This window comes from Diabrotica undecimpunctata, chromosome 5 (assembly GCF_040954645.1).
Source record: "Diabrotica undecimpunctata isolate CICGRU chromosome 5, icDiaUnde3, whole genome shotgun sequence".
NCBI lineage: Eukaryota > Metazoa > Arthropoda > Insecta > Coleoptera > Chrysomelidae > Diabrotica > Diabrotica undecimpunctata.
In genome coordinates, this window is record NC_092807.1 from 4,508,981 (window position 1) to 4,525,154 (window position 16,174).

Below are 16,174 nucleotides of genomic sequence, written 5' to 3' on the forward strand. Positions count from 1 at the left end.
TTGGACCGTGCAAGGGACATTGTCAATTTAAAAATCTCTGGCGGTGAGTCGTTTGTCCTAAAGAGATCTTCTGCATTTCTGTGGTTATTTTTGGTTACCCCAGCTATATATAAAAGACCCAATAGTGCCCTAAGTTCTAAAATATCTGTTTTCTTTGCAGATTTATTACTGAGATTGTAAGAACACAGTTCAATAAAGATATTCGTATTGTCTACCATGGTTTGCAAAATCTCTTCAGTAAAAAAACAACTCCAAATCTTTGATGCGCTTTTCATATGTCGTACTTCCCTAGTTACTCCAGAAATTTTTACCTTCATTAAATTGTCACTGCGAGTTCGTATTCGGCGGTTTACTAAATGTTTCTTTCATTTAGTTGTTCCATCCTTACCAATGAAATGCGGCACTCTTTGTGGAACATCCAAGACTTCTGAGATTCGCTGTTCAATTTCTATCTCCTTCTAAACGGAAGGAAATCTCCTTCTAAACTAGCATCGTCATCGTCAGGTTCAACTTCTGATTCAGAATCAGACAGAAATTCCGCATGAAGCTTTTCAAGATAAGCGTGTTGCTTTTCAAAACTCATTATTAGAAAAATCTGTAAAAAAATAAGTTTATATCAATCAATTATACAGAAAACATAACCAGTAGATCACTCCCTATTTTAAATTACACAAATATTTTTTATTTACTCTTTACTTGAAATAAAATATTTTTAAATTTAATCTTACCTGAAGATTTGTGACAACTTGTATAACGTGCGGACTCACGTTCCGCAGTTCAATATAACAGCGGAAATAAATGCACTACACAACTCTTACAACTGTACTAAATAAGGTATCACCTCACTTGAAGCTAGAGAGCACTCCACGACTGAGATCCTAATTAATCGTCAGAAATCAAGAAATAATTCGACAAGCGGCCTCACAGTCCGCACGTTAACTCTAAAAGGTTAAATATAACATTTTTTTTATAAAATAGAAATTTTTGCTTTTTTTTTGATTTTTTAGTTTCTTTTTACAACAAATAGGTACATAATAGATCTCCTATTGTGTATTTATGAAGAGTTTTAAGGTTTATAAATTTGTTCTTGATTTCAAATTGTAATTTATAATTTCTCTGCCGCAAATATTTGCTAGTTTCATTTCGAAAAGAATCAAAGACCGACGTGCCGCATTTAAATAAAAATATTTACCTAACCTGCAGATAATAAGGCCATGCCAGCGTTAAAACCGTCGAAATGCTAAAGTAGACGACGAAAACGAGTAGCAACGAGATCAGTATGGCGAGGGGGATGTTTCTTTTAGGGTTTTTGGCTTCGTCGCTGCAAGCGGCAGGAGCATCGAATCCAGTGAAGCCAAAAAAGCAATTGGGTGTTCCTGCTATTACTCCTGCAATCCCGAACGGGAAGAATCCTCCTCCTCCTGCTTGTTCTTTATGCTCAGGTTTGATACTTTCTTTAGAAATTGCCCAGTTTTTGATATCAGCTAAAAAAGGTTAGGGTTTTAATATTATCAGAGTATGTACACTGTAAAAATTTTTTATCAGATCTACTTTCTTCCACTACATAAATTACCTTTATATATACGGCAATGTTACTGAATTATAAGCAAAAATGTTGTTAGGACTTTACTAGTAAGGATGGTAAAAAGAAAATAATATTAACTATGATTCACTATAAATCATATTATAACTACAAAAATTAATATATTTCTTACCTTTTAAAGCACACGCCACAATGACAGTAAATATCGTCAGTAGATTCAAGACAGTGCAAATATTATTGAACATAGAAGATTCTTTCATACCAACAGATAGAAGAACTAAAAAAAAAATACATAAAATTTAATAAAAAAATTTCTTTTGTGTAATGTCAAGAGTATCTTTTAAGTTTTTACAAACGATATCTAAATCTCAGTAATATGCCATTGTGCAAGAATGTTATCACTATGTTGTTAGAGTCTTCAAAAGATTTCCTGTCTTATCATTGTAAGTAAAGACTAAAAAAGAACGTGAAAAGGCAAATTCAAATAATTTCCCACAAATAACGTTATCCCTAGCTTTCGATTTGTTCTTTCAGAAGGTTCATTTCCAAAAAGCGAAAACACCTGAACTGTGTATCTGTTCTACTCAATAAAGGAATTAGGCCATTAACCGAAATTTATACCCACAATGCGTTGTGAATTTCGTTTATTTCTCACATCGCGTTACGGTTATTTTTGACGTGAAATACGTTGTGGATATAATGCGAAGACTCTCAATGCGACAATAGGAGGACCTTCGGACACACATGACGATTTTTCGTGTTATGGGCAATACAAAGCCTACAAAGCGAAACTTCTAATTTAAAAAATGTAAAAAAATCTATAATATAAAAATGAATCGCAAAATGTGTTGGTAAGCGCATAACTCAACAACGCATGGACCAATCTTAACAATTCTTTTTTTAAAATGTTCCTTGAAGTCTAAGGATGATTTTTACGGCGAGTCTTTATGTAGAGTCAATTTGAACTTTATTGCTATTCAATAAAGTTTATATTAAATTACAAGCACACACTGTTGTCTAAATATTGTAGGTGTGTTCCTAACGTCGAAGAGTCAATTTGCTCTTTATTGTCGCTGCACAAAGCGAGAGCGAGAGATTCAACTAATAATCGTGCGAGTTTGAATCGAGCTGCTTTCAATTACGATTTGTCAATTGATTATAGTAGCTACCAATGTGTTACTATTGGATCTATGAACTTGCTTTGCTCTAATTGTAAGGCATTGAAATACAAAAATTAAGCCAATGGATTGTGTTGCGCAAATGGGAAAGTGAAATTGATACCATTGTATCCACCACCAGAGCCATTGTACTCATTGGTTTCAGGAATAGGACCAGATTCCATACACTTTTTGTCAAATATCCAACAATATAACAAATGCTTTAAAATGACGACGTTTGGGGCGTCCATCCAAGAGTTGCACCGAGAAAAACTGTATGATCTCAACACTTTGAAAGAATTAGTTCAAAAAAATTTGCCACTATTGAATGAACAACAGAAGTATTTAATATAGTTATGAAAGTAACAAATGATAAAATTGAGGGGATTTACTTCTTAGATGCACTTGGTGGTACAGGAAAAACTGTTTTGATTTCATTGATATTAGCAACAATTCGCTCACAAAATAAAATTGCACTTGCACTCGCTTCGTCGGGAATTGCAACTTTGATTGAAGGTGGTCGAACAGCCCATTCAGCACTAAAATTGCCATTAAACATGCAAAGCAACGAAACTGCAACATTTCGAAGAACTCTGCAATGGCAAAGGTTTTGCAGCAATGTGAATTGATTGTTTGGGATGAATGCATGATGGCACATAAAAAATCTTTGGAGGCTTTAGATAGAACTTTACAAGATCTACGGAGCAATCATAACCCATTTGGTGGTGCAATGATTTTATTAGCAGGAGATTTTCGTCAAATATTGCCAGTGATTCCAAGATCAACGCCAGCTGATGAACTCAATGCATGTTTAAAGTCCTCCAATTTATTGAAACAGGTCAAGGTATTACACTTAAGCAAGAATATGCGTATCGAGTTGCAAAATGACCAATCTGGAGACATATTCTTTAAACAACTCATTGGCATTGGTAATGGCAAATTTCCTATAGACACCTTGACTGGTTGCATTAACTTTTCTCAAAGTTTTTGTCAGTTAACTCGATCAAAAGATGCACTTATTCAAAAGGTGTTTTCAGATGTTGCTCAAAATTAGAGAAACCATGATTGGTTTAGCGAACGGGCTATATTGGCTGCAAAAAACATAGATGTAAATGAATTAAATTTCAAAATTCAAGAACAAATTACAGTACAGGCGAATTGAGGATATATAAATCAGTTGATTCGGCTACTAACCAAGATGATGTCGTCAACTATCCGCCTGAATTTTTAAACTCGCTGGATTTACCAGGATTGCCACCTCACAATCTTGAATTAAAGGTTGGATCGGTAGTTATAATGTTGAGAAATATCAACCAACCGCGTCTTTGCAACGGCACACGGTTAGCGATAAAAAATTATTGAACAACGTTGATAGAAGCAATTATACTGAAAAGTAAGTGTAAAGGAGAAGACGTTTTGATACCACGCATCCCAATGATTCCGACTGATGTACTATTTGAATTTAAACGACTACAGTTTCCAGTGCGCTTACTTTTGCTATTACCATAAGTCCCAGAGGCAATCATTAGGTGTTTGTGGTATTAATCTAGAAAACCCATGTTTCTCACATGGTCAATTGTATGTTGCCTGTTCCCGTGTTGGAAGACCATCAGATTTGTTTGTATATTCACCAGGTAATCAAACAAAAAACATTGTATATCATAAAGCACTACAATAAAAATAAAACAGATTTGTATTAATAATTATGATTCACTTGATTTACAATAAAGCGATTACTGAAAATACTTATATACGTTTTATTTCATTATTCTTTATTACATCGGTTATTAACCTTATGTTAATAATAATAATAATAAATAGTTAATTATCTCTATGTTTTGTCATTAAAGCACCCACTTTATAAATATTTGTCACCTTTAGGTTCCCACTATCCCTTTAGATTATTTTTCAATCAGGTTTGAACCTTAAGTTCCCCTCTTAGTTTGAAGCCCTCTGGCAAACATCCCAGTCGGGGTTTTTGGTGGGTCCAAAAGGGTGGCCAAAGTTCGTGGAAGCGAAGATACTTAGGTCACCAGAGCTGACCCTCACACACCGCCCTATCATCATAGTGACGGTTCTGTTCAGAAGAATTAAAGAAATAAACTGCCATATTCCAAATCTATTTGACAGAACGAAGTGTGTCGGGTCCGCTAGTACGTTAATAAAAATGATGGCTATAAAATATGTAAATGATGCTAAATGATGTAAATAAAAATTCATTTACCCACATAACGAAACTTCTAATTTTATTTAAAAAATACAGATAAAAATAAGTTTTAAACACAAAAATTGTTAGAACCAAATTTCATTTATTTTTGAATGTCACCGATCTATGACACTTTGAATTACATTGTTTGTTCCTTTGTTTACAGGAACATTTCTTGTCGCCACAAAACCTTTCACAGTTGCATCTGAGAAAACCTTGACCAGAACCTTTGGATGGCATATTTGCTGCAGTTCTCAAGGGTATTTTCTTACTACTAATATCATTTGATTTAAACATGAATTGCTAATCGGTTTGAAAGAGTTCATTTAAGTATAAGTATTTAAGTATATACCATCATTATTAATTTCAGAAACAATGGCTAATACATTTCTTGGAGTTAACCTCTATCAACATCCGGCTCTCGACTGAAGAGATTAGTCCCTTTTTTTAAAGGAGCAAATCTTTTATTTGAATGCCTGAACTCTCATCATTTTATGTGATTCTTCTCTCTCATTCAATATTCTCTTACTTCTTTGGGTTAACTGATCATCATTGAAATTGCCGTCAACTTTGCCTTCTTGTATATAGGGTGAATCTTTATTGTTTTTAATCAGGTTATTATTGTCCAGGATTTCTAAAGGTTTAATCATATATTTGTCTTGAGTCTAAATTCTCTTGGCAGGGTTTTACATTGTTACTTTCTTCTCCATTTTTTAAATAATCACCATGTTTGTTTTCCATGCTATTTATTAATTCTTCCAAGTCTTCTTCATTTTGTAGTTTATCAAGAACATCTTTCGGAAGGTTTGCATCTTCTAAACCATTTGTTTGTTTGCTGCCAAACATGGCTTCATAAGGGCTTCTACCAATTCCTCTATGAAAAGATCTGTTTTTCTTGGACTGTATAAATCTCAACCCTACGGACTATTTTGTATTATTATTATCGTTTACCCAGTTAATCAACATATTCCGGACATCTTGATTAGCCCTCTCTACAGAGCCTTGATACAGTACCATTGATACAGTGGGAAGAGAGTTTGGCCTAAACATAAACTGTTCAAAAACAAAACACACGGTGTTTAGCCGTTTAGCACATCAAGATGCACGATTCTATGTTGATGATCATATAATTCAAAGAGTGTCCAGTTTTAATTATCTTGGTTGCCATATTACTGAACAACTAGATCCAGATCAAGAGATAAAACGTAGAATCGAGATAGCCCGAACGACATTTTTAAAAATGAAGTCATTCTTCTGTAATGATAACTTGCAACTTCAACTTCGAAAGCGCATGGTTAAATGCTACATTTGGTCAGTCCTCTTATACGGTGTCGAAGCATGGACATTAAAAATATCCATCATTAATCGTCTGGAGGCCTTTGAAATGTGGCTGCACAGATGTATACTAAAAATTCCATGGACGGCTATGCTGACAAATGTGGCAGTCCTTGAGAGAGCAAATGCTGCTCGCGAGCTGCTTGATAACATCAAATATAGAAAGATGGCCTATTTTGGACACGTAGTAAAGGGAGACCGATATAATATTCTTCAACTTATTATGATGGGTAAAATCGAAGGACGCAGAGGAATTGGTAGAAAGCAGTCCTCTTCGTTGAAGAATATCAGGGAGTGGACAGGAATGAGGAAAGCTGAGCAACTCTTTAGAATAGCTCAAAACAGAGACAGTTTCGCCATGTTAATTGCCAACGTCAAGGGGACTTGATAGGGCACGTTAAGAAGAAGACAGAGCCTTGACTTTATGAGTATCTTGGTCGACCGTAAACTATTTTCAGACCACGCCATATAGTAGTCAGCTCTACAATAAGCGAACTCACGGCCGTTATCACGTTGCAAGATATATGAGGCACCTACTAGACAAAAAATATCAACCAAGTGGTCAGCCCTTTGTGGGTATTTATATTGGCAATAAGGCGAAATTCGACATGTGTTTCCGACGGAGTTCGTAGTTTCGCATTGTGGGTCATTGTAATTTATCCACAACTCGATCTGTGCACGTAAAAAATACCCGAAACGCACTGTGAGAAATAAACAAAATTCACAATGCGTTGTGGGTATAAATTGGCCAAATTCGGATATCGAGTACAAAATATCCAGAAAGTTAAAAGAAACTCCGAACCTATAACATGAACCATTATTGTTTTAAAATATGTGTACACATTGTGTAATTTGTATTATATGTTTATTTTGGAATATTTTCACTTCACTTCACTTCTTCTTCTTTCACCCAGTGCACGAGAAGTGATAAACCATTGCAAAATGTTATTTTTAACAACATGAAAGACATTCCTTGTACTACTAATATTTTGTGAAACACTTTTTAGTTCTTTTAAGAGCTATTTGAATAAAAAAGTATTGCTGAGTTTAGTACTTACTTGTAAGAAGTACAATGATTGCTAGAGCCAGAACATCTGGCGTGTGTGTGAGATAAGGCACATCGATGGAAAACCAGCTTGCAATTGTTAAAGCAATTTTTTTCTCAAACAAAGCGTCTATATAACTGCTCATTCCGCTAGCTACACTGGCAGCTCCTAAAAGTAAAAAGATTCTATTGTATTTGGCCCAAAATCACAAATAAAATAAGCTTACCCAATACTGCCCCCAAAAGTAAATTCCATCCCACTACGAAAGCGACTAGTTCTCCTACTCCCGCATAGCAGTAAGCGTAGGCGTATCCAGTTCTTGGTACTCTAGCTGCAAATTCTGCATAGCATAATCCTAAAAAACAAAATACTGAGGTAATAGATATCAAAACTGTTTAAATTTTATAAAAAATATACTTTACTAAAAATGCATTAAATGATACACATAGTCAAACCCACTGTAATGATCTATAATTCTATATAATCATTATATAGACCATGGCGGATCTGTTTTGCAGTGGATGTGAGAAGTGGCATCCGGATTTTTGCAGAAAAACGTTTTGTGCTAACTTCAATAATATTTAATAATAATCACTCACTTATCCTCTTCCTCAAATAGTTCAAGAATATTAATAAAAAATTAAAATATTTAAAAATAGACGGGACAAAATATATACCGCAATATATTGAAGATCTCACTCAGATAAGAGGAGAAAAGAAACAAAGCAAGATGAACTTTAGATTCACAGGTGAGGGCACGTTTGTTAAATACATCCAATTTGTAGGACAGTATACACTACCAATTTTAAATTTTCGCGGCACCTATCATCTCTTCTCACCTATTGAGCTTTTGAACTCCCTTCTACGCCGGTTCTTCTACAAACAGCTTGTTAGAATGCCACAATGGTGACTGGCAATTAATATAGAAATGCCGTAAATCATCAATTTGTCGCTATGCACTTTAAGTGCCTTTTAAACAAGTAATTATTAATTGTTTTTTAGTAATCATGTGAACATATCAATGTTTTGTGTTTTTTGTAGTTACTTTAACTTGAAAATAGACACATGTTTTGTGTGTTGTTGCTTTTACTTGTGCCTTAATAAATAATTGCCAGGCGGCTATTTTCCAAGTTTTTTTTTCAATTAAGGCTATTTTTATAATTCAACTATATTTGTTTAAATCTGTTTTTACATGGATTAAGTAAGTGATTGTAATCCTACCAATACTATTGCACTATATGAATTATTTTTTTGACGAATTCTTTGTAACACTGCTAGCTGTTATTACCATCGATATTGTATTACTGCTCATGTAAGTCACACTTTCCATTATTATTCTCCTTTCAATCAACATGAGAGGTCACTTTTATTCCTTTTCTTTTAATTTAAAGAGCTTTACCAATCCTTTTAAAAGAGTACTGCTCTTGCAGATTTGGACTGATGCTGTTTTGTAAGTACAAAACGAAACTTGCTTTGTTTTTTTCTCCTGTTACCTGACTGAGATCTTCAAGAGTTACAGTGTGAAAGGGGCTCCACCCCCTTTCCATTGTTTTATCACTGAAGAAGAAGAAAGGGAAAAAGTAGTCAGGACAATGGAAAGAAGAAACCTACTAGACGGTAGAGGTTATTAATACAGTAAAAACTGAATAAATTCTTAGCTCTAGTCCTAATTTTTAGTTTCTAAATAATCGTAAACAATTTTTTATACACTAACCTCCAAATAGCGATATTATAGCTGCAATAAAAAACGATATCGCAGATGCTGGACCTGCATAGGTTTTCGCAACAGATCCTGCGAGTACGTAGACTCCGAGACCTAGTGTAGAACCAGCACCTAGACCAATCAGATCTACCAAGGAGAGCACTCTTGCCAAACTTGTAGTTTCTTCATTGTATGTGAACGTCTTTTTCCTGGTAATCGCAGCGAACAGTTTGCTGGGCATCTGAAACAAAAATAAAAGTAGATAAATTTTTCAAATTCTAGAGTTTTTAGAATAGAAAGAGGCAAATTGAAGATTAATCTCGTAAACTGAAGTAATTATAAACTAATCAAACAACGATATGCATCGCCTCGGTCCTGTCAGCGCTCCGTACAACACGTACTTGTATCACAAGTTAGTTCCAGCAAAGACGTCCAGAATTCAAGAAATCCAAGAAGGGACGCCTCAGGGCAGTATACTCTCGCCCATTTTATACAACATTTTTGTTTCAGACCTACCAACAAATCCAAGAAATGAGTACAGCCCTCTACGCAGACGACATGGCAATATATGCAACAGGAAAGGATGATAAAAGAATAGTCCAAAACATAAACAATGATCTCGGAAGAATCACAGAATACACCGAAAAATGGAAGATCCAAATTAACGCCCAAAAGACGCAATTCATAATGTTCACTCGGGAGACAAGTACACCAGTAGTAGAAATAACAATGGGAGGAAACAGGATCCAATCTGAAGATTTAGTCAAGTACCTAGGAATCCATCTCGACAGGAAACTCAACTTCACGAAGAACACTCAACAAATCAAAGTAAAGGCTGCTAAAATACATAAAACATAATGACTGTATTAGACTTTTGTTTCGATACAGAGCAGCGGAAAGCCGCTTATACGTATTTCGACCTCTTTAGGTCTCATCAGAGCGGTATATGTCACTGCTTTTAATCGAAACAAAATCTATCCCGTCGTAGACCAATAATTATCGAAATAACTATTTACAGACGTAACAACGCCATCTAATAACAATAAGAGAAATCATACGATTTCCTACCTGGCGAAACTGAATTAAAATTTTTACCACTGTGCCTTCTACAACTTGCAAAGCAAACAGCTTGATGAATTACTCGGCAAGGGAATCTAAAATATGCATTCCACCTGCCATTCATCATGGTCAAAATTCGTAATGAATTCAGTTTCTGGTCCTCCAGAGTAAAGAACGGTGGCATATACCGCTCTGATAAGACCTAAAGAGGTCGAAATACGTATAAGCGGCTTGCCGCTGCCCTGTATCGAAATAAAAATCTAATACCGTCATTATGTTTTATTTCTTTATTCTGTTTCGAGTACCAGAAACTGAATTCACTACGAATTTTGACCATGATAAACGGCAGGTGGAATGCATTTTTTTATATTTTCTTGCCGAGTAATTCATCAAGCTGTTTGCTTTGCAAGTTGTAGAAGGCACAGTGGTAAAAATTTGAATTCAGTTTCGCCAGGTAGGAAATCGTATGATTTCTCTTGTTACTGCTAAAAAACTAATACTTCCATATATTTTTAGGTCCAGTTCACTAACGAAGACCAAGAAGATCCAGTCATACCAGGCCTACTTTAGATCGGTGATGTTATACACATAATAGAGTTCCACATTTGAAAACAACTGGAAAAAACTAGAAGCTACAGAGACGTCATGCTACAGGATCATCGATGGATCTACACGGGAAGAAAGAATAACAAATGCAACCATCAAAGAAAGGCGCCAGTATACACCACTGAGGGAGGTGGCTGAAAAAATGACAAGATACTTCTTCCACCATGCCACAAGAAGACTCCTTAAGACCAGAGACATCCTCGCCAAGAATTGGATCCAGAGGATGTTCATATCAAAACATACACTGATTGACCACATACTCAGGGTCTAGTCGGGTGGTTGCCGAAGACAGCTAGTCTGGAAAGTAGGTATAATGCCGAAAACAAGTTCCTGCAGAAAAAGAAGCCAAGGAGTCCAGGGCAGAAAGATTCAAGATCTGAGAGGAAGCAGTCCAACCAGTAGGCAGTGTGGAAGCGGGACGTCAAGAAAGAAGGCTACGATATCTTAAGTTGAAATATTTTAGGTGGGAAATGTTTATTATATTAAGGGTAATGAATGTTTTTATTTTCATTTATGAGAGAGTAAGTTTCATTAGAGTACTTATCTGAAAACAACTTCACTGGCCCTATGGTAACGACTGAAGGCCAATCGCTTCTGCTAAAATGTTGATCTAGTAGCATCTGGTTCCGTACCCGGTCTTGGAGTGTTGATCCAAGACAGACCTATTTTTTCCCGTGTCTAAGTGTTGATTAGTCACTTTCCGCTCCTCGCCGGACCGGGTGTTGATCGTCCCGTTCCATCTCTATTCCTCCGACCTATTCTTCCGTTCTTCGCTGCATGAGTCTTAACACATCGTAATTGTCGTTTCAATTTTATGAGGGCCTTTGTCAAGTAATTCATTTTTGTAATGTGTTTACACTTTATAGTCTTTAACTGAATAGATTGAGGATGTGAAAACTGTTTGTCTCAAGTTGGTCATTCAGAATTATGTCTGTATTTATTAATTTGTTAATTTCCATAGATTCTAATAAAGATATCTTAAGTTTCATGTATTAATTATAAAAGTAGAATAAAAAAAATTGGTCATTTCATGAAAAATTGTCTTTCCATCAGGTACTTAGAGGCAAAGGGATATTATTAACCTTTTTCTGTTAATGATTCTGGCTGGATTTCAATAAAGAAGAAAAAATTCTCACGGCTTCTAAAGCATTGAATATTTTCTATAAAAATTTTAACGGAGTGGTCATTATATTGTTTATGCTTATATTCCTAGTTTGTTTACATTTCCTTGGACTGTTATCATACGTCTTTCAAACATTTGTACTCTAATATTATCGTAAATAAATTTATTTTCGTTCATTAAAGACCAAAACAATAATTGGAAAAACCCATGCGGTACGAGAATGTTCATGTTTCATGTATTAATTATAAAAATAGATTAGATAAAAGGGAACAATGTCCGTTATAGTTAATACTGTTAATTATTTCGAATATGCGAAAATTTAAACATAAGCTTATCTTATCTTCATTGTAGTGGTGTTTAACATGTATACAATTGATTCCCGGTTGTCAATTCATTTACTATAAACAAATTGATAGAAAATATTATGGTAAAAGTGCCAATATCATCATCCTTTTTATTTTTCTGTATTCGTATGCTGGGTCCGTTTCCTCCAATTACATTACATGTCTTTTCTAAGCTCTCCTACTAGATCTTCTTTATTATTCCCCTTCTACTCCTTCCAGAATCTTGCAACTTAGCGAGGGTTCATACTGGGTTATTATCATTTCACTGTAGAAAGTCTGCATCTCTTGGTGTCATTTTTAGGCTACCCCAAAATCCTAAATTTTTTAATTTATTACGTTTTGCTCAGCTGCTTCTTAATTGTTCTCTTCTGTTCTGAGGTGATGATTTATGAGTTGTAACATTTTTAGTTTGTTTAAATGAGGTTTGAGAAGACTTCCAACCTGCACAAACCTTAATTGTTAAAATAAGGTTTTACATCACTCGCGGTATTTCGCCACTACAAAATTACAAACTACATTCGACCGGGGAGTTCTGAAGTCTTCATTTGATTGTTAATTTGTTTGAAATTAGAAGAGGCAACACCGAATTTGGATAAAAGCAAAGATAATAATGATAAGTCCAGTTTAAAATAACTTTTGTAGTATCTTAAGAAATACTTCGTGTAAACTTAGCTTTAAGAAATATGACAGAAGTAGAAGGAATGGTTCCCGCCAAGCGATAGAATTAGAGGTTAGCTTGGCTCCTTATGTAGAAGCTTAGATCGTAGTCGAAGTGACAAACGCTAACTTAGAGCCTATTTGTTTTCTGCTCCTCGTTCACAACAACTTTAAATTAAAAATAAGTGAAGCTAACCTAACTGAATCTTTTCCTAGTCTACCATAACCTAATTTAACCGTATAAATAATTTAAAAAATCACCGTCTTACCTTCCAAGTCATCGCAACATCCAAAATTATATTTATCGCGAAACTGTTTACCTTTCCACCAACATGGGCGCTTTAAATGGACCACATATTCAAAAATATTGACATTATTTTATTACTGTTGGTAAACTAATTAGAAGCAATCATTCTAGTGTGGTGATTGTTAGTTTTTTTATCGTCTGTAAAACAATAATGAAATTATTATCGTTTTTGAAATCACCGATAACAATGCAAACGTTTTAGGTTGACAATGAAAAACGTAATTAAGGTATAATTAGATATGTTGGTGACAAAACAAGTTTATGCTATTAAGTTATTTAAAATCCAGAAGTTTACTTTGTTTAGAGAGAAGATTAGAATAGAGTAAAACCTGTTAATGACGGCCACTAAATATTAAGGAATATTGGTCGTTATTATTGGTTTTTGCGTCCTACAAATAAAAGACATATTTGATGAAAAAATATAAATAAATTTTTATTTTCATTGCAATTACTATTTTTACTGGGAATAAGCCACAATTTAAGCTTATTGACGTTTCAATTTTCACATAAAACAGTGGTGTTTTACAAAAAAGAAAAGTAGGACGGCCTAGAAGATATATATATATATATATATATATATATATATATATATATATATATATATATATATATATATATATATATATATATATATATAGGGTTTTTATCGCTGTTCTCAAAGAATTAGTTTGTAAGCACTTTTTGAAATTATCTTTATTATATCTATTATGAAACACACATATATATCTAACATAACCAATGTAAAATTTAAAATAAACTATCTTTAAATTAAAATTCTTATGAAACTAATTAAATTATATAGACAATGTAAATTTTAAACAAACTATTTTTAAAATTAAAAATGTTATGACACTAACTAAATTATATTAATAAAATTTTGTACCTTTCTGTCACTGAATGCCTAAATGAGACTGTTCTCCACTATATAGATTTTAATCACCACTCAATGTCTTCGTTCTCAGCTTCGGTTATCCCTGTTTTTGTGAAATTACTTTTTTCAATTATCAGCTTCCACCAATTTAAAATATTTTTCTTCTTAATAGCATTTATATTTATTCTTCTTTTTAATACATCAATATCCAATCACCATATAACTATTATAATTTGATTTCTACTAATCTCCAATCATAATATAATTTTTAATTTCTTCCAATCATATTTTCTTTATTCTGTTTCTTCATCTTCATTGAACTTACTATATTGAACATTTCACCAACTGACTGACTGTATTCTATCTTGAACTATATTGAAAATAGGACCGACTGACTTTATACTGTAACTGTCTGACTTCTTACTAACTCTCTCTAACTTTCTTACTAACTGACTGGCCATTTTGAATCCAAATCACCGAGTATTTATACCTTTTCAATCTTCCAGAACCATCTGGCAAGAAATCCTATTCGATTTGTTCCATTTCCTACATATCTGAATTTTCTGGAATAGTCTATTTCGCAAACAGGCCATCTTCCGTGATCTAGAGAATTCTTTACTCTTCTATCGAGAATCTTATCGACATTTAGGCTTTTTAGATCAGAATATAAACTTATATGTAAATTAAACACCTTAATTAATAAACACTACTTCAAATCCGCAACTATATGTAAACTAAACATTTTAAACTAACACATAACCCTATTTCACATTCGCAAATTATTAATTTCTGTAACTGTCATTTATTCCGAGTAGGTATATTTGGTTGCCTAATCACATGGCTCACTTAAATATATTTACAATATTATAATTATTAAAATAAAACTTTTTACACTTATTATATGCTAATTTCTTAAAAATACCCTCATATAAATAATTTTTATAAAATTCTCTAGTATATAACTTATTAAAATAATCAAATATTTTTTATATCTAACATTATCTAGTGTGTAACTTATAAATTATTTTCTTTAAACACCAATCATCTCAATATATATATATATATATATATATATATATATATATATATATATATATATATATATATATATATATATATATATTTATATATATATATATATAAATGTCAGGGCTGAATGATTCTATTATTACTTACTTTTGTGGCTTCAAATATTTCTCAGTGGTTTTCTTATAGAGACACAAGAGAATCAAAATAATACACATATGGAGTTCAATTAGAAATTATAAAAATCGTTTATTTTATAAAACGGAAATCGATATTCGATATTGCAAATTTTATTTATTCCCCTATCTTTATTTCATATAACAATTACAAAAAAAATCTTATTTCTTTTTGTTTCCAAATTTTTTTAAATCAATAACTGTGAATCTTTCTACTTCTGCTTTACAGAATGTTTTCGATGTTCAATTTTCTTGATATAAAAACAATTTTTTATTTATCAATAATATTGTATCATAAAAAAAAGTCAACTACAATGATTTATAATAAACAAAACTGATTAAAATTTGATGATTTTATAATAGTGAAATATGTAGTTCCATATGCCCTGTGGTATTTAACACGAAAAAAAAAATACATTCATATCATAACAGAAAACGACTGACCTTTGCTAATGATTATACACTGTCGTCACCCATAACACGTTTCCTTACTTGCTGGTGTTTCGATCAAAGGAAGACTCGTCCACGTTCCCCAAGAATGTCTCTGCTCCTCTGCTAAATTTTGTTCTCCTTTCCTTTCACTGCTTCGTACCGTACTTATTCGTTCCGGCTTTCTCCTGATGCAATCTTTCACATTTTTGAATCACTTAACACAATACTGGATACTTTAGACTCAAGAATTTATATTATCTCTCGACTTAGCCTATGACTCGTTCCACGATTTTTTTTATGATGCTTGTAACTTTTCAAACACAAACCGGCCTTTTCCTTTTTTAGTACATTTCACTCAAAACTGGACTTTTCCTTTCGATTGAACAAAACACACTGCTCCATTCTCCTCATTCATTCTCCGACTTCCAAATCGTACCCCCACAATTAATTTTCAATCCAATCAAAACCAACTTTCAATCGTGTCGCATTATTTACCCAAAACTACCTCTCTCCTTAATCTAAACAAATTTTCAAATTTACGTATCTTTTTGTCTTTATGGAGTTCCAAGAAAGAAATAAAATTC

The 16,174-nt window shown here is 33.3% G+C and overlaps 1 protein-coding gene across 2 annotated transcripts in view; it reads right to left on the reverse strand.

The window, feature by feature from the left end:
- LOC140441011 (high affinity cationic amino acid transporter 1-like) overlaps window positions 1–16,174 on the reverse strand; it is a 55,032-nt gene that overhangs the window by 21,947 nt on the left and 16,911 nt on the right. The window contains exons 2-7 of one of the 2 annotated variants that reach the window (XM_072531400.1): window positions 13,048–13,223; window positions 9,002–9,230; window positions 7,514–7,642; window positions 7,300–7,455; window positions 1,716–1,820; window positions 1,198–1,484 (exon numbers count right to left, since the gene is read on the reverse strand). In XM_072531400.1, the coding sequence (XP_072387501.1) occupies window positions 1,198–1,484; window positions 1,716–1,820; window positions 7,300–7,455; window positions 7,514–7,642; window positions 9,002–9,230; window positions 13,048–13,059 (918 nt within the window). In that variant the 5' untranslated portion in view covers window positions 13,060–13,223. The remainder of the gene's footprint in view (window positions 1–1,197; window positions 1,485–1,715; window positions 1,821–7,299; window positions 7,456–7,513; window positions 7,643–9,001; window positions 9,231–13,047; window positions 13,224–16,174) is intronic. The other variant, XM_072531401.1, reaches the window with a different exon arrangement.